Source organism: Caretta caretta, chromosome 5, assembly GCF_965140235.1.
Source record: "Caretta caretta isolate rCarCar2 chromosome 5, rCarCar1.hap1, whole genome shotgun sequence".
NCBI classification, from domain to species: Eukaryota; Metazoa; Chordata; order Testudines; family Cheloniidae; genus Caretta; species Caretta caretta.
Window position 1 is genome coordinate 81,218,421 of NC_134210.1, and position 27,731 is coordinate 81,246,151.

At 41.6% G+C, this 27,731-nt stretch overlaps 1 protein-coding gene across 1 annotated transcript; it reads right to left on the bottom strand.

Moving 5' to 3' along the window:
- Nucleotides 1–3,358: 3,358 nt before the first annotated feature.
- Nucleotides 3,359–27,731, bottom strand: ALDH7A1 (aldehyde dehydrogenase 7 family member A1). The gene is made up of 18 exons (XM_048850537.2): nucleotides 27,489–27,731; nucleotides 26,824–26,877; nucleotides 25,028–25,093; nucleotides 23,284–23,364; nucleotides 19,857–19,980; nucleotides 18,668–18,800; nucleotides 18,026–18,070; nucleotides 16,851–16,928; nucleotides 15,425–15,522; nucleotides 14,348–14,389; nucleotides 11,971–12,065; nucleotides 10,245–10,329; nucleotides 9,889–9,995; nucleotides 8,520–8,636; nucleotides 7,903–8,000; nucleotides 7,653–7,726; nucleotides 4,859–4,934; nucleotides 3,359–3,860 (listed from the first exon to the last, which is right to left on the bottom strand). Exons 1-18 carry the CDS (start codon nucleotides 27,678–27,680, stop codon nucleotides 3,806–3,808), a joined length of 1,620 nt encoding a protein of 539 aa, XP_048706494.2. The 5' UTR covers nucleotides 27,681–27,731; the 3' UTR covers nucleotides 3,359–3,805.

Genomic DNA, 27,731 nt, shown 5'->3' on the forward strand with positions numbered 1-27,731 from the left:
AAAAATACAACCTGAGACTCACTATTAGCTAATAGTATTCACTAGTTCTTGAGCCTGAAAGCAATTCCAATGCCATCAGGCTGGTAGTTTATTCTTTTATTACAAACTGTGCTCGGATACAATGGAATGTAATAGGAACAGCATTTCTTTCCCATGGATTTGTAGGTGATTTTTCATGATTAGCTGGTGACAGAAGCCACTGCTACACTGCTTATAAAAGGCATTAGTAGCATGTATATGTTTAATTGGCTACAAATAAAAATGCCCCCCAAAAGGGAAGGCATTTGCAAGTGTCTTCTCTTCAAGGTCATTTCATAGTAAATGATACTGTACTAAGAAATTAATTATTGACCACATAACATTTGCAATTAACTGATGTTTCACATTCAATCGTAATCAAGTTTATGCACCAGAAGCCACCAACAGCAGTTGCATTATATTGCAAACTGCATTATGTAGCTCACTAGCAGCTCTACAACATATATTTCATAAATATTCAAACCGGCTTCCTCAGCGTGCAACAATCAAATGACAGTTAATACAGTTTAGTCTGAGTGAACTCTGTAATTCCACAGAAATTAAGAAACAGCTTGTTCACGGTATCTTTGAGCTTACCTGACTTATTAATTCACAATATATATGGCTGCTATAGGCATCTAATCTATGGCACAGGTATCCATGCCAAAAACTACCCCACCATCATTTACACCCTCCCCCCGACCTGCTTCAATGAAAGCCACTCTGGTGACCAAATCAGAGACCATCTAGTTACCCATTTTTACAGAGCTGCTAGAATCACCCAAGGGTAGCAGGACCAGTCTAGGGATCTGATGAAAGTGTGTTAAAATACAACCAGTCATATGGTGAAGGATTGAACTGTAATTCCAGATCAAATTCTAGCGACTACACTAACATGAGCTTTGACCTCATGATTTGGATGTGGAAAAAGCTAATGTACTCAATGCTTTTTTTGCCTCTGTCTTCACTAACAAGGTCAGGTCCCAGACTGCTGCGCTGGGCATCACAACATGGGGAGTAGATGGCCAGCCCTCTGTGGAGAAAGAGGTGGTTAGGGACTATTTAGAAAAGCTGGACGTGCACAAGTCCATGGGGCCAGACGAGTTGCATCTGAGACCGCTAAAGGAATTGGCGGCTGTGATTGCAGAGCCATTGGCCATTATCTTTGAAAACTCATGGCGAATGGAGGAAGTCCCAGATGACTGGAAAAAGGCTAATGTAGTGCCAATCTTTAAAAATGGGAAGGAGGATGATCCTGGGAACTACAGGCCAGTCAGCCTCACCTCAGTCCCCGGAAAAATCATGGAGCAGGTCCTCAAAGAATCAATCCTGAAGCACTTACGTGAGAGGAAAGTGATCAGGAACAGTCAGCATGGATTCACCAAGGGAAGGTCATGCCTGACTAATCTAATCGCCTTCTATGATGAGATTACTGGTTCTGTGGATGAAGGGAAAGCAATAGATGTATTGTTTCTTGACTTTAGCAAAGCTTTTGACACGGTCTCCCACAGTTAGAGACCGTGGATGCTCATACCTGGACATGAGGTGGGAGCAGGGCCTTGTTAAAGAAGGCAAGTTAAAGAAGTATGGGCTGGATGAATGCACTATAAGGTGGGTAGAAAGTTGGCTAGATTGTCGGGCTCAACGGGTAGTGATCAATAGCTCCATGTCTAGTTGGCAGCCAGTGTCAAGTGGAGTGCCCCAGGGGTCGGTCCTGGGGCCGGTTTTGTTCAATATCTTCATAAATGATCTGGAGCATGGTGTGGATTGCACTCTCAGCAAATTTGCGGATGATACTAAACTAGGAGGAGTGGTAGATATGCTGGAGGGCAGGGATAGGATACAGAGGGACATAGACAAATTGGAGGATTGGGCCAAAAGAAATCTGATGATTTCAATAAGGATAAGTGCAGGGTCCTGCACTTAGGATGGAAGAACCCAATGCACAGCTACAGACTAGGGACCGAATGGCTAGGCAGCAGTTCTGCGGAAAAGGACCTAGGGGTGACAGTGGACAAAAAGCTGGATATGAGTCAGCAGTGTGCCCTTGTTGCGAAGAAGGCCAATGGCATTTTGGAATGTATAAGTAGGGGCATAGCGAGCAGATCGAGGGACATGATCGTTCCCCTCTATTCGACATTGGTGAGGCCTCATCTGGAGTACTGTGTCCAGTTTTGGGCCCCACACTACAAGAAGGATGTGGACAAATTGGAGAGAGTCCAGCGAAGGGCAACAAAAATGATTAGGGGTCTGGAACACATGACTTATGAGGAGAGGCTGAGGAAACTGGGATTGTTTAGTCTGCAGAAGAGAAGAATGAGGGGGGGGGGATTTGATAGCTGCTTTCAACTACCTGAGAGGTGGTTCCAGAGAGGATGGTTCTAGACTATTCTCAGTGGTAGAAGAGGACAGGACAAGGAGTAATGGTCTCAAGTTGCAGTGGGGGAGGTTTAGGTTGGATATTAGGAAAAACTTTTTCACTAGGAGGGTGGTGAAACACTGGAATGCGTTACCTAGGGAGATGGTAGAATCTCCTTCCTTAGAAGTTTTTAAGGTCAGGCTTGACAAAGCCCTGGTTGGTATGATTTAATTGGGGATTGGTCCTGCTTTGAGCAGGGGGTTGGACTAGATGACCTCCTGAGGTCCCTTCCAACCCTGATATTCTATGATTCTATGATTTGTGAGATCAGCAAACCCCTAGATGGAATTATAGTCCCAATAATATGCAGGTGCTTGTTACTTATTCTCTATAAAGGAGCTAAATGGTGGCAGTAGTCCGCAATGAACAAGGGCAGTGGCAGAGGTGCTTGAAACTGAGAATTTCCCTGAAGTCTCTCCAAGAACTGAGGAGCATCAAGAAGGGGAAACAGTTTAATCATGTAATGACTAGTGATCAATCTGCTGCTCGGGGACTGGGCGGTCTAGTTTTGAATGTCTCAAGCAATGCACTTCATGTCTCTACAAAGGCTATGTCCTAATTTAAATAAGTCAGTTTACAATCAAAGGCTAGATGTTCAAAAATGTTTGGAATCGGCCTAACTCTGCTAAAATTCCCATTGACTGCTCGAGTAGCAGAATCAGGTCAGCTTTCAGTTCTTTAGAAAGTGCCACCCAAAACACTTCCCATCCTATAGAACTATCAAGTATTTTAAGTTGATAATCTATCTTGTTTTACTTATAAAATTATTACATGCTATGAAGAGCCCAGGCTCAGCTAGTGCTGCAAGAAGCAGGATTGTGACATTTGTAGCCAAATCATGTAATAGCTCACATAGGACCAGTAAGGTGAAGAGTCCTATCCCGATGTCAGTCATGGAAAAAAAAGTCAGAAGCATCGTGAGTCTCTGAAATGTGCTTTTATTTATACATTTAAGAGGGGTTCAGCAGCCCCCGTACTACAGTCCCTGATATGGGACCAGTACTGGTTAAACACTAAACATGCATTTCTGAAGCGTGGATCTAACAACCACACCCGCAGCAAGATCAGTGTTTGGACAAGGGCATAGAAATTCTGAAGACACTGCAGTACATAGAAAAGGCATGGTAAAATTCTGCAAGCCACTTTAATCCAGTGCAAAACCCCTCCCCCAAAGATCAAATAAGAATTTGATACACTATTTAAATTGATGCAAAATATAACAATTGGCTTTCTGGCATGGAAGTATGGTAGCTGCTGCCGTTATTTTGGTGCAATATAGTTTCAAATCATTATCTCAATTATAAAGGTTAGAAAGTGCATGGCTCTGAAATGTCAGGAGTTTTCAGAATACCCAGTTTCACAAGGTTGTTATTGAAACTTGATTCCTTGAGCCAAAGGCAAATCCTTGCTGTAGTTGATTGTACTGAAAGAGAAAACAAGAAAAATTTAGGAAATAGACTTGATCATTGAAACCAATTACAAGAACCATTTCAATTATACAAGCCTTCCTTAACGCAGTTGCCAGTTTGTTTTAAATTAAAAAGCATGGCGAAAAGTCATTTTTACCAATCTCTATAGTGTAGAAATTGGGCAACACAGGAGGATTGTATCCCCTTCCTAACTACCTCCTCTTCACCCGACTGAAGAGAAGATATAATCCTCCATTTGTCTCCAACCAAGAGTGTTGTGGCAGACAGATTTCTACTACTGAAAGCAACTTCTACTTCCTCGTCTATACTATGTGGCCCTCTGCATACAGAAACAAGGATGTTAGTTATTGGCATACATATGGTTTAGGACATGTGTTTGCTGCTGTGTGTCAATAGTCACCCAGTAAAAATGGGCATTCATAGAAATTAAGTATTTATCTAAATACTTGCCACTATCAGTAGTGACCTTACTCTCTGTAGAGACCAGCTCACAGATTTCCTTACAAATCAGAGCAATTATATTTTACTCAGTCAAGTTCAAGATCAGGAAGATTAAAATGAATATATTTAAAAAGATAATACCTTCTATAGATGTCAGGGCTTTTCCCCCTTTTCCAAAAAGGATGGGTATCTAGATTTTTGGCCTTGTATTGGATGTTTTTAATACTCTACTTCCTTCTTGGAAGAATAGATCTCCTTTTTGTTCTTTAAAAAAGGGCAGATTCTTGTAACAAATAGTTAACCAATTACAGGTATAATCTGTTGGTCTCTGTAGCTCTTTGGGCAGTCTAGCCAGCAGACCACTGACCAATCTCTGAGACTGCTACTAGCTAGGAAGTTCCAGTAGTGCCCACACTACCACTAAGGGACTATTACTGCTGCTGTTGGAAGTTCTCTTGCAACTTAAGATTTACAAGCTATCAACTTTAGCAAGTTTCCCTGTGCATTTTTACATTTATATGTAGCTAAATTATGTAAGCCTCGCTCTTACCAAGTGGACCTTCTCATGTACAGTTTCCAGGAATCACTGCCAGATTCTCTTCCACCACCAGTGTGCTTTTCACCACCTTAACAAAACAAAAACAAAAAAAAAAAGTTACTCCACTGTGGGATAGAAGCTCCTTTGTGGTTATTTTATGCTCCCACACTTCAACCAAAGTTATATTTGTACCGCAGGGAGGATGAGAGTTTTTTATAAATTCAGTTAAAACTCTCAGAAGTAAAAAAGCTCCTCTCCTTCCCCAACTTTAGAAGAAAAACAGAGACCCACCTCCACATACTCAGGTTGAAATTGCTGGCCTTCACACACTATTGTCTCTCTGCCTTCCTGTTGATAACTGTATTATATGAATGGTTGGTTTTAACTGAAGAAAATAACTATGTAGTGTGAGAGCAATGCTGTGACAGTTTTATTTTCTTTTGTTGCAGGGTGGGGAGGTTTAGGAGAGAGAAGTGCAAAAGGTGAATATATGTTTTACAGATCCCCTTAGGAAGAAGTGCAGTAGTTGGCATGATGTATACACATGCACAGCAGATCTTTAAAAGCCATTTTTCTTATGCATGCAGCAATTGGAATTTTGGTTTTAACAGTTTGTGCTTTCAGCCCACTGAGAGGTTGTTCTCCTAAGCTATGAGATCTTTTCTAACATCCAAAATACCTTGTTGATGGGTGTTACCTTTCCTTCATAGCAATAAATGTTCCATATGCTATTCTTTTATTAGATAAAGGGTTTTTTTTAATGGAACAGAAAATTTGCCACTGGCCAAATTCTAGTCTCTGCTACACTAGCAAAATGCAGAGCAATAACATTGATTTCTGTATATTTACAGTGAAGAAATTGGGTAGATGTTGGCCTTTAAAATCAAGTGAAGTCAGAAGACCTGAAATAAGCAATCCTTAAAGTGGCAATGCTATGACTAGTCTTTACCAGAAGCTATGCAAGAAGAAAACAGTGTGTTCATAAGAAAAAAAAAAAAAAAAAGTACTTTTTTAAAAAATTGAACCTCAGGTTTATACCATAGGCCCCACTGCTGTGTAACAGGATCATCTAAAAGCATCATAAAATAAGAATGGCCATACTGGTTCAGACCCCTGGCCTATCTAGCCCAGCATCCTGTCTTCTGAGTGGCCGGTGCCAGATGCTTCAGATGGAACAACCAGAACAGGGCAATTATTGAATGATCCATGCCCTTTAGTCCAGTTCCAGCTTCTGGCAGTTGGAGGTTTAGGGACACATAGAGCACCAAGTTGTGTCCCTGATCATCTAGGCTAATCGCCACTAATGGACCTATCCTCCATGAACTTATCTAATTCTTTTTTGAACCCAGTTATACTTTTGGCCTTCACAACATCCCCTGGCAACAAGTTCCACAGGTTGTCTGTGTGTTGCATGAAGTACTTCCTTATAGTTGTTCTAAACCTGCTGCTTATTAATTTCATTGGGTGACCTCTGGTTCTTGTGTTGTGAAGGAGCAAATTAACACTTCCTTATTCACTTCTTTATTCCACACCAGTCATGATTTTATAGATCTCTATCACAGTCCTCCCCTCCCAATCATCTCTCTTCTCAGCTGAGCAGTCCCAGTCTTTTCGATCTCTCCTCATATGGAAGCAGTTCCATAACCCTGATCATTTTTGCTGCCCTTCATTGTACCTTTTCCAATTCTAATATCTTTTTTTGAGCTGGAGCGACCAGAATGGCACGCAGTATTCAAGGTGTTGGCATACCATGGATTTATGGAGTGGCATTATGATATTTTCTCTTTCATTATCAATCCCTTTCCCAATAGTTCCTAACAGTGTTAGCTTTTTTGACTCCCGCTGCACATCGAGTGGATGTGTTCAGAGAACTAACCACAATGACTAAGATCTTTCTTGTGTGGTAACAACTAATTTAGACCTCATTATTTTGTATGTGTAGTTGAGATTATATTTTCCAATGTGCTTTACCTTGCATTTATCAACAGTGAATTTTATCAGCCATTTTGTTGCCAAGTCACCCAGTTGTGACAGATCCCTTTGTAACTATTAATAAAGTCCAAAGCTGACTGCAATTTTGAGTAATTTTGTATTGTCTGTGAACTTCGCCACCTCATTGTTCACCCCTTTTTCAAATCATTTATGAATGTGTTGAGCAGCACTAGTCTCAGTACAGATCCTTGGGGGATCCTATTTCTCTCCCCTGTGAAAACTGACCATTTATTTCTACTCTTTTTCCTATCTTTTAGCCAGTTACTGATCCATGAGAGGAACTTCCCTCTTATCCCATCACTGCTTACTTTGCTTAAGAGCTTTTGGTGAGGAACCTTGTCAATGACCTTCTGAAAGCCCAAGTACACTATATCCACTGGATCCCCCTTGTCCACATGCTTGCTGACACCCTCAGAGAATTCTTATAGATTGGTAAGGCATGCTTTCTCCTTACAAAAGCCATATTGACTCTTTCCTAACAAATCATGTTCATCTATGTGTCTGATAATTCTGTTCTTTACTATAGTGTCAATCAATTTTCCCCGATACTGAAGTCAGGCTTACTGGCCTGTAATTGCCAGGATTGCCTCTGGAGCCTTTTTTAAAAACCAGTGTCACATTAGCTGTCCTCCAGTCATCTGATACGGAGGCTGATTTATGCGAGAGTTTACATACCAGAGTTAGTAGTTCTGCAATTTCATATTTTAGTTCCTTCAGAACCCTTGGGTGAATACCATCTGGTCGTGGTGACTTACTGCTATTAAATCTATCAATTTGTTCCAAAACATCAAGGTAGGAAATGTAATTAACATACCAAAAGCACCTCCAATCTCAGCCCCACTGGTTGGAATGTTAACATTTACAACACCACAGTCTGATCCCTTAGGCCTAAGAGCAAAGACAAGATAGACAAATGATGTGATCTTCTGTAGTCACATGGTAAGGAAAAGAGCCAGGTGTCTTCTCTAAAAGAGGCTTTAATGTTGAAGAAGTAATATTTGACTAAGTGTTTGCAAATTAGACAATCCTGTGTTTTAGAAAGAGGAAAAATGTACGAGTTATACCCAAGCCAGCGGAAAATCCTGCCCAAATCCTTGGTGAAGATGCTGCTAGAGAGACCTTGTTTTACTTCATTATTCCAAGCAAAGACCTCTTCTTCTGTCTAGAAGGAATTACATAAGTAATTATGCCAGGACTACTGAAGACAAGCAGTGAACACAACAGAAAGGTACCATGAAAAACAGAATGCTAACTTAAACTAGCGCCATGATGCATCTTGTTAATCACATGGCAAATATGTGACTAGATGTACAGCTATTAGCATGCCAGGCTGTACAGAAAGGCAATGACAAAGAGCTTTTTTTCCCCCAATCTACGCAATAAATATCTACAGTCCTGTATAGACTCCCATCTTTATGCCTGGGTGCTTTTTAAATAAGATATATAAACATAACCAAGTCCTGAGCCATGCAGTTATGCTGGATACCCCTACAGTTGAGAACCATAATAATTGGCCAATAATACACCTATTAGGACCGTTTCATGAACATGACACACACATGGGAATACTTCTCTCTTCCTCCCTCTCCCCCTTGCATGGTTTAATTTAACATACAAGACATATGCACTATTGAAACAACACTGAAGCAAAGCTCATTTAATTCCTCCTATTTTGTTTTACCTTGAATTTCAGCACATAAAGAATGGGGGCAAATGTCTCAGTGTGCACGATGGATGCATTATGGGGAAGGCCAGTCACAATTGTTGGCTCAACATAGTTACCAGGGCGATTTAGAACCTTCAAAACACACACAAAAAAAGTGATAGCCAAGTTATTGCTTCAGACAAATCAGTCTTTGGCTTAGGAACTAGGTACACTTAGTTGCATCCCATTCAGTGGTTTGGATGCAGTAACTATCTCTTGCAGCGAGAAACAGAAAACCTTCTATGAGTAGCTAAACTGAACATACTGTACCAAGTTCTACTCAGTAACACATCTAGAATAGAAAAGAAAAATGTACAGAATTACACACACAATTATACACACAAAATCAAATTGCAGACAGCCAGGTAAACTTCTCTCTTCCCATTTGTGTTGTGAATGGCAAGCAGGGAAGATCACTTTACTGGCGATGTTCTGAATGCACTGAAGGTGGAGATAAAGACTCAGACTTTAAGGCCAGAAAGGATGATCACGATCATCTAGTCAGATCTCCTGTACATTTCAGGCCAGAGGACCCCACCCACCTACTCCTGTAATAGGCCCCTAATTTCTGGCTGAGTTACTGAAGTCCTCAAATCATAATTTAAAGACTTCAAGTGACTGAGAATCCACCACCTATACTAGTTCAAACCAGCAAGTAACCCGTACCTCACGCTGCAGAGAAAGGTGAATCCCCTCTATCCCCAGGGTTTCTGCCAATCTGAACTGGGAAAAAATTCCTTCTCTACCCCAAATATGGCAATCAGTTAGACCCTGAGCATGTGGGCAAGACCCACCAGCCAGAAACCTGGGAAAATATGGGTGTCAGGGAGATTGCAATAATCCAAATGGAAGGCCTGGTTAAGAGCTTATTATCCTGCTCCACGGGGATGCTTACATGACTCAGGCTGTCATTCAGAGCCCTAACTTCTGTGTTTCATTGAGAATGGGAGGCCAGGGTTTGGAGGGGAGGGCAGCTGCTTTTCTTTTTGTGAAAATGTGAATTGCAATTAAACAACACAGGAATAAGGAAAGCAGTATCCTCTTTCCACAGATTGTGGAAAGTGCAAGAGACTTGTCCAGTGCCAGACACTGAGTTAGTGGAAGAGCTGACATTGAATTCAGAATTTCATTTTCCCAGACTCGCCTCGATTCTCTAAAACATGTTGCCTCAGATGTCAGGTGGAGCCATCCCCACCCTCCACATGTCTGACTTGATAGACTTACATATTTGAAGTCCCTGACAGCACTGGATACATTCAGTCGGAATATGCTCTCCATGACCCACCAATCTGTGGTCATTTTTCTGATGCTCTATTCTAACAGCCCGGATAGTAAAAAAAATCACCTTCCCACCATACACCACCGAGCCACCCTGCTGTTTGGCTTGTTCCACTGCACCAAGGAACATCGTCACTGCTTGTTTAGTGTGGAGAGGCCCATACAGAGTGGTAGCTGAAAAGTAAAAGAGCATATTACATAGAGTTCAAAGACAAAGACAACTGTATACATTTCTAACATGCCTATCACCATGATAGCTGGGAAAATAGCCACAAACAAAAGGAAGATAAACAAAACAATTAGGATTAATTAGATTCCTCCTTCTTATTTCACAGCTTCAGTTAGAAGAGGGGCTAACTTGATCATTTTGTAACAGTCTTTTCCCTCCATAAGTAGAAGCAAATAAAATAAAACCCTACTTACAGTCCCATGGGTCACCGATGCGAATCTGTGCATAGGCCTTAGCAAGTTTCTCCACCACCTCATCATGGATGCTTTCATGCAAGAACTAAATAGAGTCACAAGAGTTTTATGTACAGTTAGTAATATGTCACAGCTGTTGAAATTTGCAAAAAAGCTTTGTGTGTTGAGCTTTGGGCAGCCCTGCAGAATAGGAGCTATATAATAACCTCAAGCATTCAAAAAAAGCCCAAATAAGGCTTCAAAAATCATGAGATTGGCTTAAAAGCTATTCTCTTTTTTAACTAGGGGGGTCTGAATTTGCCTTATGGTTTCTGGGTCTTCAGGGAACGCACAGGTCACATTTTCAAAGCTTTCCTCCACAAGGTCTAAAAGGCATATTTTTCCAAATGAAAAGTTGAGATTCCCTCTTTCTCTCTCCCTCTCCCTCTCACACACACACACACACTCCCTCCAAATATCCTAAGACTCATGATAACATTGTGAGAGTTAGCAACAAAATGCCTGTAGAAGAGGAATCAATCCCCAGTAATACAAAGAGAAGATAAATAGATTTTAAATCTATTTAGCAACTCTGAAATATTTTCTCTCACCCCACCCTACCCCAGCTCACTGGATGGAAAATTGAAGACATGTAGCCTCTCTCACTACAAAAGTACTGAAATGTACAGTAGAGCCTTGATAATCTTCACACTCCAGTCAGTTTAAAAAAAAAAAAAAAAACAGATTTAGCTGGGGTTGGTCCTGCTTTGAGCAGGGGGTTAGACTTGATGACCTCCTGAGGTCCCTTCCAATCCTGATAGTCTATGATTCTATGAAAAAAAGTGCTACTCCCCATCTCAAGCGAAGTTTGATATCAAATTACTGTTGTGAAGTCTCATGCTACACAAAAATCAAGAGCTTACACAAAAATCCAGTACATAAACTATCAATTTAAAACTAAACACAAGTCAAAATAAATGGTGAAAACACATTGATATGTTATTCTTGCTTTGTTTGCTTATGGTTAATTTGCAACATTCATTTAGAATGGATCTCCCTCATTCATTATAAATGTCTTTCTAAAGCTTCTACCAAGTTTGAGAAGAACTTCCTCTTACCAAAATTGCTTTGAAGTCTGAAGTGTAATAATTAGACAAAATATTTGAGCGCTAAACACATTAGTTTTAGAATCCTAGACTGGGCAAACTAGCTGAAGTTTTCCTGCTCAAATTATTGTTTTGTTCAGTAACTATTCATGTAAAAGGGACACCAGTTAAATTAGGATCCAATATTTAGATTTTGTTAAAACAAGCTTTTATAAAATAATATCATCGGAGATGGTCAAAACAATTTTAATCTGACAAATTACTTGTTTAAAAACTAAAGAAAATCCCTATATGCTGTAATCCAAACACTGTACTACTTGCTAGCAGGAACTGCAGTATATTTCAAATAAATGCAGATGACTGCCTTGGCAATGAAAGCAAAGTGAAATTCAATGAGTATAAAGGATGAGAAATATTAGATTTTATATTTTATAGTTTTAGTGTCATTGGGCATTTTTAAAAACAACATGTAAGGAAATAGTTCTGGAACTTTCAATCATGACCTGCAGGTGAATAGTCATTTTTCCTGTCGCACTGGCTTTAGATGCATTAGAAGTATGTTTTAAGAATACTACTGCCTGTTCTCCAACTTCATACTGGATGATTTAACTATCCCAACTGTACAATACATATTTACTCACCAGCCTTCTGGCAGTTGTGCATCTCTGGCCGGCTGTCCCCACAGCAGCAAATAGAGCAGAGGGGATGACTAGGTTAAGATCTGCATCTTCAAACACTTAAAAGAGGAATTGAACATCAAGGTGTAAGTTATTGGCTTCTGGTTTCAAGCCCCTCTAAATTCAGTATACACAAATTAGTCAACATAGTAAACTCTATCAGGCCTTTCAGGTAGCACTAGAAAAGAGATGAATGAATAGTATAGGTTACGGACACTTTAAAACTAGTTTCCTGTATGTATTTGGAATTAAGCACAAAGATTTGGTTCTCCAGGCCACTTTGAACAAAGTTCCCAAGCAACACAACTTGATTGTGAATCAAGAAGCTGCAACCAGCTTCCTGCATCCCTCCCCTCTCCATTCTGCTTGAGTGGAACCCAGATGGCATGGAGAAACAACACCAAAGGGCCATCAGATAGCATGGAGGATCAATGCCGAAGGGCACAAGTGACTAATTCAGTGGAGCCAGGGCAGCAAAATAAAATTAAAAAAAAAAAAAAATCATGAAGCAGAAAAAGAAGGGGCAAGTTTAAAAATTAATATAGCTCAAACTGGTGTCATACTGGGGTTTGATTGTTCCAAATGCCTTCAGACAGATTAGCCAACAGGAACTTTGTAGGTTTACAAGATTATTAAATAAAAGGCAAGAGCGATCAGGCAACTTTTACACTTGTCACACAAACAAGCCCATGACCACGAAAGGCAGTACGTTTAAAACCACAGAAAGAGAATCTATGCTACTTCCTGCCACAAGACATAGAAATAAAACTTAGCGAGTTTCAGAGGGATTTGATATCCATTAGCATGGTTAGAAATTTAACAATCTACGAAAGCTAAAAGTGTGCAATAGAGGGGAAACGTGTACCAAGACATCAAGTGTTAACTCGCGTACATTTCTCCTGCCCCCATTAAGGTTACATCTACATAGTAGCAAGGAGGTAGAATTCCCAGCTCAGGTAGTCATACATGTGCTAGCATGAGGTAGTGTGTTAGCATCAGCATGGCTGCAGTGGCACAAGCTGCAGCTCAGGTTAGCTGCTCAAGTACAATCTTGCCCGACCTGCTGAATACAAACTCAAGTACGTACCCTGAGCTGCAGACCATGCTGCCATGGCCACCCTGATCTTGTAGCACATTCACTTGAGCAGAGGTAGCCTGTATATAGCTACCCGAGCTGCCCCCAGCTGCTCCCTAAGACCTTGAACCAACTCCCTGGGAGTCAATGGAAAGACTCACATCAACTTCAATGGGCACTAGATCAGGCTTTAAGATACTTAAATCTGAACTATACTACTGGGCAATAAAAAGAGGGAAATAGGTATTTTTCTTAAGAATGTTTTCCCAGAATTATGTGCCTATTGGCTGGCACTTATATATAGAATATAGTATAAATATATAGTATAAATATATTCTAGAACACTAAAAAACACAGCTACCCGCAATTAAAGCCATCCTTAAACATGGTCCTCAGCCCAACATTTGAATGTACCAGAATAAATAAATAAAATCACATCCCCACGGCCCAATACATAGACAAATTTTTCTTGACCTTTTTTCACTTGTATTTTCCTAAATTAGTTTGTCCCCCAGAATACTGCAAACCCAGAACAGCAGTGCACTAGTACACAACAACCGGGATGGAAAAATGACCATTCTAGACTTACCGCCCAAATAGAGTGCAATGCAAAAATAAATAAATAAAGCAATGTTGGGAAAAGCAACAACTGGAAAAAATAAATTCAGATTTTACAGTTTTCAGTTAATAGAGAACAGAGGTAGTAGCTTTACTATTTTTAGCTTGAGAAGCCCTATAAAATAGCGGTCTTATGATCCAGTATTTATGTTCAGCACAACCATGTGAAACACCTGAGTGCAATTTTATAAACCCCATCCCTCAATGCCAATATCAGAGGCTGCCTGTTCAGCTTTTTAAGGGTGTTTTGTTCCACAGTGATCCCTCTGGCCAGTTAAGGAGAGGCACTGACAAACCAAAGGAATTTCCATTTAGTCCTTGACTGGAAGATAGTGACTAAGATGTAGAGCCTTGAGAGCTGGGAGGTAGAGGACTGCTCATGAGAAGGGAGGTGTGTGTGGAGGGGGAGGGATCATTATTCACATATTACTTAGGCCTGATTCAGCAGGGTATTTCATGTGTTTCGAGTCAGGCACTTGCTTAAGGAACTTATTAAATCTGGGCCTTCAGCTGTAATAGCATTCACTGTATGCTAGGTATTTTCCATACACAGAAGACAACAACCCCTGATAAAAAGATCAGTCTACTATGTTAATATTAACATTAAAAGTAAATTGGATGAGAAGAGATTATTATATTGGGTATTACCAATAATGGCGTTGTTTCCACCAAGCTCTAACAGACTCCGTCCTGTTAAAATAAGTAAATAATAACGTGAGTTAAGAAGCTAGTTGTGAGCAACAACCATAGACTGTCCCTGTACAGTGACTAATACTTACTCCATGAATGCTCCCACTGAAACCAATGGTACTACTCGAGGACTAAGGGTAACACAGTCTAGCCTACAGTGAGAGTTTTTGCTTTAACAAAAAAACAAAAAAATAAATAAAAAAACCCACTAAAGTAGTGCAGAGTGTGAAAGACATGGACAATGAGAGAGATGCTAATGAAATCAAAGGGAATCAACAAGAAAAATTAGCACTTGTGCTTATTTTCCTGGCAAGTGTCCTAAATCTCTAAATTTGGGGGAAGGTATGGCCTTCCATTCTTTGATGAGCCCTTGATAGTGAAAGCTGCTCTGAATTCTATAGTTCAAATCAGGGAGTGACTGAAGAGGGTGCAAAATTCAACCCAAAATCCTCAAAGGGATCGAGGGATAGTGGCCCAAGGCTTTTGGTTTATTTGGAGAACTGCCCATTGAAAAATATCTAGATGTTGACAACTGGGCATGGATCCAGGATTCAGCAACACTTCTGCAGCAGAGGCAATCTGTGATGTCCTGATAACAACACACCCTCCCTCTTTCTTTAAAAAAAAAAAAAAAAAAAAAAAAAAAGGGGGGGGGGGGGAGATGGGGCAGCTACACTTGGTGGGGAGGGGCAGTTGCCCAAGAATCCTTTTGTTGACCCCTCCCAGAAATCAGTGCTGACCACAGTGGCATTATCACACACTAGACAAGAATCAGTTAGATTCAGAGAGGCCATCAAAAACCAATTTGCAGGCCCACTGAGTTCAGCAGAGGCCAGATTTCAGGAGAATCTAAAAAAGTCCTGGATTAGGCTAGAATTAGCAGGAATGCAGCTTTGCTGCTGCCCTTGTAACACAAGTTTAAAAAAAAAAAAAAGGCGGCAATGAGACAAGTTCTATTTGTCAAAGTTCCCTCAGCCCCGCTTCCTAAACAAACGAAACACTTACAGGGGAAAAAGCAAAAATCTACATACTTACCAAATCTCTCTTGAACCATAAGTGCCACTTGCTTGCCCACCTTAGTGCTGCCAGTGAAAGAGAGCAGGTCCACTCTCTCATCTCTTGCCATTGCTGTGCTACATAAGAGAACACATGACTATCCTCAAAAGCATGTACAATTGGAGCAAGCTGACATGAAAAATAGGTTTCTTAATTATAACTAGGGCTATGATTTTGTCACAGAGGTCTCTGGAAGTCACAGATTCCGTGACTTCTGTGACTTGAGCCCGCAGTGCCTGGGAGCTGCAGGGTCCCCCCCACCACCCATGGTGGCTGGGAACTGCGGAGCTCAGAGCTCCCAGCTGCCACAGAAGGTAGGGGAGTGCCCTGGGGGCTCCCAGCCACCGCGGGTGGTGGCAGGGACCCTGCAGCTCCCAGGCACTGCGGGTTCAAGTCATGGAGGTAACCGGGGGGGTGGAGGGACCCCACAGCTCCCAGACAAGCCCCCAGGGGTGGTGTGGGGAGCCCCCAGCTCCCAATTTTGTCATGCATAAGATAGGTCATGGGCTTCTGTGAATTTTTCTTTATTGCCCATGACCTGTTCGTGATTTTTACTAAAAATATGCGTGACAAAATCTTAGCCTTTGAAAGCCACGAACACACAACAGATTTAAAAGAATCAAGTCAGTGACTAACTGGAATGCAACTCAAAGGAGCGTATGTGCCAGAATAAGTGCCATATTTCCATGTCAGATTCTAGTACTGCGACATCTGCACTAACTCTGAAGTCTAACCCTGCATACAGGAACAAAGCTGCCTATGCACTTGGTTGCTGTTTGTACAGCACCAATGGCATGCTAAGTACCCTAATGCCTCCTTCAGGCCCATGCTATCAACTACAACTTGGGGTGTACGCCTTCCAAGGCTTTAGGCACTTTGTGGGCTCCCATGCACCTCTATGGAGTGAGCATCCCCAACTGGCATGCCCATGAAGGTTGTTGGGGGAAGGGGTATAGCAGGGACTACACACCGGTTGTATTCTTTATGGCTGTTGAGAGAGTTTGTTAGATGTGGCTACAAAGTAGGGGGAGAGGGGAAGAATAAGAGTTAAAAATGGGGACAAATACCCTCACCAAACTAGAAGCTAGATTCACAGTTTGTTACATTTGTAGTAACATGGTTGGTCCAGCAATGGTCCATGGAATTATTAGTTACATATTTACAGTAGTGCCAGCAATGTACTGGACGCTTTCCAGATAATCAAAATAGGATGTTTCCTGCACTAAAGAGTCTATGGATAGACAGGCATGTTCAGGTTAAAGGCAAATAAAACAAGGTAGATTCAATTGGTTTCTAAGTGGTAGTACAAGGCCCACAGAGAGCAAAGCTATTTTCAAACTAGACTATTCCCGTAAGCCACCCTTCCGCCATTCCCTTCTCCACAAAATACAAGAGTTTTGCCTACCCAATATCTGCTCCGCCACATATCAGGGAGCAGATTGCACCGGGCACTTTGTTATCCTCCAAAACTTTAGCTACTATCCTAGAAAAAAAGAGAAATTTCTTGAGAGACTAGGATTTGAGAGATCTCAGTCAGATGCATGTGATAAAAATCAGCAGTTACTATTTTCACCTTGTCACAAAAAAATAAAATAAATAAAAATTAAAAAAATTAAGAGTATCATCTGTATCAGGTGCACTGTTTATAGATAAATATATTCTCCTCTCCAAAAATATCTTTGTCCAGTGTAATAGTAAGGCTTATAACAAAATCCACATATTTAAAATATAATGCATCTTCCAGGATGTAACTGGCAAAGAGAAGACAGGTGAGCACATAAAATCCCAATTATAGCATTATTCATAGTATTTCCTTTGGAAATTCAATGAAATTATTCTCAGAAGTAGCATCTAGCATTTGGGGGGGGGGGAGAGGGGCATACTCTCAGGAATGAACAGTATTTTAAATATTGTAGTACTTTCGTTACTCAAAACGGGTTAAAGTACATAGCAAGCCATCTCCTCAATGTACTGATAGTGTCATCACAGCTGTCACCGAGTGGCGCTGTTACAATTGTCCAAGTTTTCTTTCTTTGCATGTGAGCAAGTTTTGATTCTTGGGAGGACATGCTGGCTTGTTAGTTTTGGATTAGGCCAGGTTCTGTTTTGAGGCAACTTCAGGAGGGAGGAAGGGAGGGGAGAGAGAGAGAGAGAACTGCGCAAGCAGCAGAAGAGTTTGCCTCAAGAACTGACAGTAATCAGAGCCTGAAGTTGCTTCCTGACACCTAGGCACTGGTGTTGGGCTGAGGTTCCTGGAAGACAGGAGCGTCAGCATGCTGTTTCAGTGTCTCACTCAGAACTGGTATGTGCACATACAAAACATGTTACACTTACAGCATCATGCAGACTCTCCATCATTGATTTCTCCTCCACTGAGAAGCTGAACTGCAAGACCCCAGACATCTGCTACTGCTCAACAGAGGACTCAAAAAAGGGGTAACCAAGGGAACGAATTTATTCAATATACGTTGTTATTGTCTGTACGGCAGGGGAAGGAGACAAAGCCACTCTCATCCCAGCCACAAGATCTCAGAGACAAAGTGCAAAAGCAATTATATGTACAGATATTCAAAAACTTACTTTGTAACAGCTACGCTAATGAGGGACGTTGTAGGAGCACCTTTCCTTTAAGAAAAAAAATGCAAAATCAAATTTCATTCCCCAGAATACAAAATACTTTATGCAACTCTTGTATTATGCAAGAAATCAGAGTTAGAGGTATGGCACGGTAAGCTTAGCCAGACATTTTCAGATTTGAGTGTCTAATGCTAGATACTTAGGTGGAAGTGGCTCAATATTTAGAGGTGTTACAGATCCATAACGTCTAGTGAAGTGAAACTGAGCTACAGGTACCCAGAGCCTTTGAAAATCAAACAACTTATTCAAATGCCTAGCTCTATGTACCCAATTTTTAAATATCAACCATATTCTTTATTATTTGTATGATAGTAGAGCCTAGAGGGCTCAATACCTAATTGGGCTGTTTCAGTCATTGTGCTGGATGCGGTATCAGGTAGAATAGAGCTTTTAAGCAGGACTTGAAGCCAACCTAGAAATATCAGATGTGAAGAGTTCATAAATGTGGGATGAAAAACAGACACCTGACATTTCAAATACAGTATTCCTTACATGCCTGAGAGTATCCTTACAAACATAGTTCTGCTGTGACAAGCAAAGACTACCACTATCAGTATTTTAGTTTAAAGTATTTGAGCATCTTACCAGAGGCAAGCATTCCCACAGATCATTGCAATTGCATTATTCCAACCATACACTGCTACGGGGAAGTTAAACGCAGTGATAATTCCTACCAATCCCACAGGATTCCACTGTTCTATAAGGGCATGGCCAGGTCCTGAAAACAAAGACACAAATTAGAGCAATTTGATTGTGTGCACGTGCATGACGGTTTTGCTCAATAAACGAGAAAAGAAAAGGCATGGACTACAACAGATCTTCATGATCTGAGACAGAGCCAAAGTTTGTTGACTTTTGGGACCCATCTATTTACCCAAGTGTTTATCAGAAGTAGGTGGATAGTTTATCTTATTTGCATTGATGTGGGCAGCACTCAATTTATTACCTTTGTATTGGCAATTGTGGGACATTTTTTAACACAACATAAGTTACTTGTTGGTAGATTCACCAGACTTCATTCAATATTTCTAATAACCGTTAGGACAGACACAAAGAAGTCAATGCAGATAGTCTGCTAAGGAACAAAAGGAGAGAGGCCAGTTTCAGCAAAATTGTACTAGAGCTGTCCTGGTGCATGGCCGTATCTTAGTATGTAGAAAGGCTGTTTACATTCCAGCTAGATGATCTGCTGGAAAATACAGTGAATATTATTTCAATAATCCACAAGCCAGATATTTCCATCAAATAGCATAATCTCATTTTTCAGCAGAACTTTAATAGCTTTAGTGAAGTCTATTTGTAGGAACTAATTACTCATGCAATATATGCTATGTTACAGTTGTACTCTGCAGCATGCTGGTAAACTAGTTGTAAGGAGTAATCATGTCAGTTGGATAATGAGGGAAACAAGAGTACAAGCATGTTTCTTGCTGATGGCTCATCAATCTGTAAAGTTGAATTGACAACAGGTTTCTCATGTCTCAGTGCAAACTAGCTAGATTTTGCTGTACTCATTTTATACTTCGATTTAGTGACTTTGTCAATGGAGAGGAACTCAATTCTCTGTCACCGTATGTATGTAGTTTCTAACTGAGGCAAAAATGAACGCACTCTGTAGCGCCAAAACAGGTCATCACGTAGATCAGCCAAGTCACAACAGCAGATACAGTAAACTGGTAACTTGCATAAATATATAATCCACAGTGAAGTAATGTAGAAAGAGCTCCATTATATCCAGAACTTTATAAATACAAATGTTAATACACGTTCTTACTTTCTGAAGGCAAGACAGGTCCACCGATCATTCGGGACAAGCCAACAGCATAGTCACAGACATCAACATATTCCTGAACTTCACCAACACCCTCGACAAAAATCTTTCCCATCTCTAGTGAGACCTGACAATGTTAAGAACACATGGAATCATTTTTTAGACTCTCAGACTTTAAGGCCAGAAGGGACCATCATGATCATTTAGTCTGACCTCCTACACATTGCAGGCTACAGAACCTCACCCACCCACTCCTGTAATAGACCCATAACCTCCAGCTCAGTTACTGAAGTCTTTAAGTCATGATTTAAAGACTTCAAGTTATGGAGAATCCACCATTTACACTAGTTTTAACCTGCAAGTGACCCACGTCCAATGCTGCAGAGGAAGGTGAAAAAAACCCAGGGTCTTTGCCAATCTGACCTGGAGGAAAATTCCTTCCCGACCCCAAATATGGCACTCAGTTAGACCCTGAGCATGTGGGCAAGACCCTCCAGCCAGACACCTGGGAAATAATTCTCTGTAGTAACTCAGAGTCTTTCCATCTAGTGTCCCATCACCGGCTGTTGGAGATATTTCGTGGTAGCAGTTGCAGATCAGCTACGTGCCATAAACTTATCAAGATCAGTCTTGAAGTCAGTTAGGTTTTTTGCCCCCACTGCTCCCCTTGGAAGGCTGTTCCAGAAATTCATTCCTCTGATGTTCGAAACTTTTGTCTGATTTCAAGCCTAAATTTATTGATAGCCAGTTTATATATTTTTGCTATAAGCTGAGGACTTACCAGTTGGAAGCGACAGAGAAGACCCAAATGTATTGATTGATGTACTGGTTGATGAAGACCCAGATGTATCGGTTGACAGGATGACTATGAGCCGCCAACCTGATGGGCTCGTGAAAAAGACTAATGCAGTGCTGTTCACCTTTCAATTCTCATATTAATCCCCATCTTCTCCAATTTAACTAATAATTTCCCACGTGGAACTGTATCAAATGGGACAGGGCAGGCTGCAGAACAGGGCACCTGCTACTGCTGCAGACACACAACAGGCTAGGAGTCTGAGCTCTGGGTTCAAAGGGCAGCTTGTCTTTATGGCCACTATGAATCTGCACCACACTGCACTCAAGATCAGCCACACAAGGAGAAAGAGGTGCCCTCGTCTGTGACTAAGGGATGGACGTTGGAGGGGCACTTTAATTTTTTTTTTTAAATCCACCAACATTCATCTGTATCTGTAAAGGTGCTGGAGTGATTTCTGCCTCCCAAAAGGCTGATGGTGGGTTCACCCAAGGCAAGGAGTGGGAGTTTGAAACTACTAGGGATCTGTATGGGATCTCAGTACCACATTAGGAGTCATAGAGCCAAGATCCAAAGATACTATTATGATCATCTCCTGTGTAACAGCGGACATAGATTTTAAGTAGGGTTCTAGTATTTTTTTTTCTCATATCAGGTTGAGAACCCTGTAGTAACTTCATGCTTTAGCAACTCAGAGCTGCAGCACATGCTGTCTTTAGCACATTTTTCAATCCTCTGTCTGTCTACACTAGGCAGAAAAACAGTACTCTGCGTAAACACAGAGGTACCTAACACACTAATTCCATCATGGAAACTGTCTAATGGTCCAACAGCAGCAATCCTCTGACTTTTATATCCTGCACCAGCACTTACTGAGATCCTTTCACAGACCATCTCACCTCCTAAAGCCCTCGTTCTCCACATCTTAGTTCTCACTATTTTTCAGATCACCAGAAAGAACCCAGGTTGAAAAGCTCTGTATGAGAGGGAGTCTTCTTTCAGGACCATTTTAATATCAGTGCCCTGTCTCACAGAAAGGTGGGAAAGCAGCATGGTGACAGTTGAGCATGGTAAAGGTCTTTGGAAAGAGGACAGTTTCAGAATCACTTACATTTTTTCCTGTTTTGACAGGTGTGTTGAGGACAATGCTCTTAGGGGAAAGGGAGAAACTGGAGATGACAGCGTGACCATGAGCCTAGTGTAGTTTTAAGACCATTTGTGAATTAGAGAGCTGATTCATTTGTGAATTAGAGATATGATTTTTTTCAAGTGCTAGCTCCCGAGTCCATTTAAAATCACTGCGAATTTGACGACTGGCTCAAATGGGAGTCAGAGGAGTTAGATTTCAGAGGAACAGCCGTGTTAGTCTGTATTCGCAAAAAGAAAAGGAGTACTTGTGGCACCTTAGAGACTAACCAATTTATTTGAGCATGAGCTTTCGTGAGCTACAGCTCACTTCATCAGATGTTTACCGTGGAAACTGCAGCAGGAGTTAGACTAATTCTGAACACCTTTGAAAACCCCATCCTAGGTTTATTAATTCATAAATGTTTGTGGCCCACTTCCTAAAAAACAAACTGTCTTTTAAAAAACTGAAGCAGTGCTTCCCACACGTAGACACAAGTTACAATAAATACAGCTTTTGTGAACTGGTACAAGAAGGAAAGGAGAAAGGGCAGTGGATGAAAAAGAAAAATATTGATCAAATTCTGAGCCTGAGAATTGTGATGGCATCGCTTTAAAACTCTAAAGCAGAGGCAGGCAAACTACAGCCTGCAAGCCACATCTGGCCCATGGGACCGTCCTGCCCAGCTCTTGAGCCCCCGGCCCCTCCCCTGCTGTCCCCCCTCCTCCGCAGCCTCAGCTGCCAGTGGCTGCTGCTCTGGGTGGCGTGGCTGCCAGTCCTGATGCTCTGAGCAGCATGGTTAGAGGGTGGGGAGTGGGGGGGTTAGATAACAGGCAAAGGGTCCTGGGGGGGCGGTCAGGGGACAGGGAGTGGTTGGATGGGGTAGAAGTTTGGAGGCGAGGGGGGTGGTCAGGGGATGGGGGGGTTGGATAGGCATGGGAGTCCCAGGGGGCCTGTCAGGGGGCGGGGGTGTGGATAGGGGGCGGGGAAGTCAGGGGACAGGGAGCAGGGGGGGTTGGATAGGGAATGGGGTCCCAAGGGGGATGGTTAGGGGCAGGGGGTCCCAGGAGGGGGCAGTCAGGGGACAAGGAGCAAGGGGGTTGGATAGATCAGGGGTTCTGAGGTGGGCAGTCAGAGAAGACGAAGTGGGAAGGGGCCAGGCTGTTTGGGGAGGCACAGCCTTCCCTACCCGGCCCTCCATAAAGTTTCAGAACCCTGATGTGGCCCTCAGGCCACATAGTTTGCCCACCCCTGCTCTAAAGTGAAGTGGCATTATTTTTAAAATAGGGCACCAAAAATGCAGGCTTACATTTAGTTTCCTTTTTAAAAAAAAAAAAAAAAAAAAACATCTTACTTGTTACCACAGATCATTAGTGGAATCCAAAAAGTATTTATAAGTTATTAAAACTAACAATTTCTCACTTAATTACACAGAGCTACATTAAAACCAGAGTTAAACATAATTTTGACTTTTTTCAGATGTGTACACGTTGCTCAGGACACCTTACCAAGCTTCCCAGATCTTTGATTTTCTTTCTCAAGGCATCACCAATCTGCCTCACTATTTCTCCACGTTTAGGTGCAGGAACCTAGACAAAAAAAAAATTTTTTTTTTTTTTTTAAAGAAACTGATTCAGAGACTAAACTGCACCTTCTGCTACAGACACTTGCAGCCAGACCATCAAGGGAAGACCAACCAGTACCTTTGTCCTCTCTCCTCCTACTGACTACAGTGAGCTACTCATGTTTAAAGTTAGGCTGAATTCTTGCTGAATCAGGGCCTCAAATAGAACTGCTCATGAGACTAAGGGTTCAGGGGTTCTGGTGCTAAGACACCATCATTGGCTGAATGCAGACTTCAAATTACTGTTCTCCTTACCCCATTCCAGCATACATGTGGACCATTTTCAAACAGATATGAGCTTTAGGGACCTGTCAGAAAGCAAATTTCTCACATACCACGCTCACTATGTATTTTTACTGCCCTCCTTTGTAGTCCAGCCAGCCCTGATATCACATAGTGAATTGTGAATATCTTGCTAGACTGTAGTGTATAATGTACTTACAGGGCAGAGCAGTCGGCAACACAATTCCCTGTTTTAAGAGATGTCTTATGTAGCTATGCTACAGAAGCTAAACGATCCAAAAAAAAAAAAAAAGCCATCTAATCCTTTTGGTTGCAAAAACAACCTTCAAGACGTGAGCTTTATGTAATCATTCCAGTAATATCTACCAGAGTCTGCAGGCAGGCTGAAACTATAGTACTGTTGATATTAATGGAAACAATTCGTACTCAGCTACTTATTGATTCTGAAACCTACTATGAATATTTTAAATGTTAACCTTGTTAACTATTTCACTGCTGATAATTTCAGCAGAAAACGCTGATGAGCCAAATTCTCAACTAGCATAAATATGCTGATGTACCCTAGCCAAGAATTTGGCCTGATGTATTTATCCATCATTGTTGGATGTATTATTATTGGGATAAGAGCAGCTATTTTCACTAAAAGGTTTCTGAGGTGAGAAAAATAATGAACTGCAATATCCATCTTTCCCAAAATTAAAAAAGTTATCCAAGGGGAAAGTAGATTAGTGCCTTCCCTATTACCACAATGATCAACTGCCCTCCTAGATACTAAAACCTCCTCCATGGGCCGCTTCAGGGTGGCGGGAGAGGACAAACCAACCAAACAAGAAACATCTTACACACACACACACACCTTAGCCTTTTTCTTACTTAGCTTTAAAGACTTTTAGCTTCCTTCCACTCCCTACAACAGCTTCTATAGTACAAATGCACATTACAATACAAAAGTCTGGGGCACACTGAAAGTTTGGAGACACATTTAAATGGTTTGCATTTTATATCAAACGAACACATTGGACCTGGAGGGCAGTGAGGGCTTGGAAAAGGTGCTGTGTGATCATGAGGTCCTTGCTGCACAATTTAGGTTTTAGTACCAGGGGTTAGCCGTGTTCGTCTGTATCCACAAAAACAACAAGGAGTCCAGTGGCACCTTAAAGACTACAGATCTGAAGAAGTGGGGTTTTTACCCACAAAAGCTTATGCTCAAATAAATCTGTTAGTCTTTAAGGTGCCACCGGACTCCTTGTTAATTTAGGTTTAAGGTATCATATAGGACATGGAGTCTTAAGTCTCCAACAGAAAATGGTAATTTTGTGGTTTCAGGGGTCCTTATCTGCTGTAGAGACACTTTCAAAAATATGAATAATCATTTGTCAACTTACATCTGCCCATATTTTCCATGCCTCTTTAGCTTTCTTTATTGTTTCTTCATAGTCCTCCAAGCTGGCCTAAATGAACAAGGATTTAAGCAGGGGGTGGGACACAAAACACAGAAGTTACTTTACTCTTGGATGCTTGAAGCTGAAATACAGAAGAGGCAGTGAGCATGACTCAAGCAGAATGGATTTTCTGTGGACGGTGCTGACTTGGGAGGTATCATTCTTTAGGAAAGTTATATTCTAAGCAACTGTGTTCACAGCGTGACATGCTGGTTTCTAACTGTGCTGACAAGACAGTTGCTAGAAACAAAAATTAAATTGGAAAGTTAATACCACAAGGTGTCTGGGGAACATATCTACTATCCTAGCTAAAGTTTACAGTTTAAATAAAGTTTTCCTTCAGCTGTATTCCCCATGGGAAAAAATCATGGGAATACATAGCCCATTTATCAGACGGGTAGCCGTGTTAGTCTGGATCTGTAAAAGTGGCAAAGTCCTGTGGCACCTTATAGACTAACAGATGTATTGGAGCATAAGCTTTCGTGGGTGAATACCCACTTCGTCGGATGCATGTTAGTCTATAAGGTGCCACAGGACTCTTTGCCACTTTTATAGCCCATTTAGTGACATTTTGCTTTATTATTGTAAATCCCACTATTAACACAAAATAAAAAATAGTGATAATAAAAAGTACTGCAGAGTATCTACCCTCCCAGCTTTACTCCTTTGCACCCAGCCCATCTTCACTGGATCTATGAAGCCTGAAAACTTGGAGGGTGGGAGAATAAAGAGAATAGACTAACAAGCCCTCTCTCCCACATGCTGTATCTCCTCCATCTGGATCTACTGGTTTGTGCTCACCACACCTATAGGACCAGACGGAAGCATTTGAGCTTAAGGGTACATCTACATTGAAAGAAAAAAAATGGGGGGGGAGGGGTCTTAACTAGGGTTAGCTAACTCAGGTTAAAACAGTAGCAAAGACAAAGCAACTCTGCTTTTAAACTTGGGTTAACAAGAGTTAAAGCCTACGGGAACCCTGTCACAGGACTCTGCCACTCGAGCTGTGAACCCGAGTTAGCTGAGCTGCCGTCTTCACTGATATTTTAACCAGAGCTAACCTATGTTAAGAATACCCTTTTTTCCTTTTTCCCCACAGTGCAGACATACGTTTTGGAATGTTGTATTTGTAATAAAGGGAGCAGAAATTTAGTTAAGCACCACAGCACGGAAGTTGATGCACAGGTTGACCAGTGAAATTGTGAAGACTCTTGTTCCATGTCATTGCTGCTATGCAGTGAAACCATGAAGAGACATGTCAGTTTCAGATACTTGGATGAGAAAGTTATGAACAGAAGCAACAGGCACTAGAGCTAGTCACAAAATAGGAGCTTCCCTTACATCCCCAACTCCTTAAAAAAGATTATGGAAAGGGAGTAGCAGCAGAATCTCCTCCTTTTCTGCAGCACCTCCAGGACTAGAGAGAGACTGAACAGCAAAAATGTCCCTCTCCCTCCAAAAGACAGGCAGGAGGTTGGGGAGGGAGAGACCATTCCAGCAGCAAACCAAGAGCTTCACATTTACCAGCCACCTGATTGCCAGAGAATAATATGGGTAGAGGACTCAGACAGCAACTTGATCAGAATTTCATCTCCCTCTCCTTCCTAGCAGCTGGGGTGGAGGACTGGCCGTTTCACCAGGGTGCTGGACTTTATCTTCCAAATTAGCCTTTAGCTACCATGTGCCTTTTTGGAGCCCTTGCTCTAAGTAGGCACCAGAAAGAGAAAAGACAAACTTACCTGTCGCACACTTGCTATTGGCTCATGGTTAGCTGGGCAATACGTTGTCACAATCTAAAGAAAGAATATTTTACAGTCATGTTAGGAATATGCATAACTAGGGGAAAATATTGGTGTGTATTGGATGGGGGGGGATGGAGACACAGTGACTTTTTTTATGCAAAAAGGAATTTAAGCAATAATGCAAACACATACAAAAAATATACTAAACACAAAGCGTGTCAGAAAAAACTACACCAACCAAGGAGAGATGTTCCAAGTGGGAGACAGACCAGACTAGATGCAACAAGATAACATCGCCCTACAAAGGGGGTAAGCCAAATAACACATACCAAAAACTGTAGCCTAAATAGATTACCACATACAAACCTGTGATTATTCAGCGCTAGTGACGATTAACTTCAGAGGGCCTACAACGGGGGATGGGGCAGAAAAACGTTTCTACTCTGCTCTCCCACGGAGAAATTTTTTTGCAAGAAACAATAACTTTATAGGGTTTCAAAGCTGTCCGATTGCAACATAGTTATCAAGTTTCTTCCTTTTTTCGGCAGCACATTGATTTCAGGCGCCTCCCGCTTTTAGCAGCAGCTGCTTTTCCTAATCCAGAAAGTCAGCCACTCTTAATCAGTGCCCCTGGTTCAGGGTTCCTCAAGCTACAAACCTACCTCTCCTCTTCCTCCCCAGATCCCATTATACACTCCTTCATTTTCTTCTTTCAGTCCCAGGTCTTTCAACCACGCATACTGGGGCTGATTGATCAGGAACGTAGTCATGAATGCAGCAGGCCTCTTACAAGATGCTAAAATTCTCTTCCTCAGTAAAACGTGTCTGGAGAGAGCAAAGCTCAGCGGCAACATAGCGAACGGCAGCTACAACACAAGCCACGAAACCGCCTGGAGGCAGCCAGC

Coding starts and splice junctions, on each gene's coding strand:
- ALDH7A1 (XM_048850537.2), bottom strand. CDS start 27,680: ATGTTGCCGCTGAGCTTTGCTCTCTCCAGACACGTTTTACTGAGGAAG. Junction 26,878..27,488: donor TCTGGGGAGGAAGAGGAGAG/GTAGGTTTGTAG, acceptor TTCTTTCTTTAG/ATTGTGACAACGTATTGCCC. Junction 4,935..7,652: donor TGAGATTGGAGGTGCTTTTG/GTATGTTAATTA, acceptor TGTTTTGTTAAG/GTGGTGAAAAGCACACTGGT.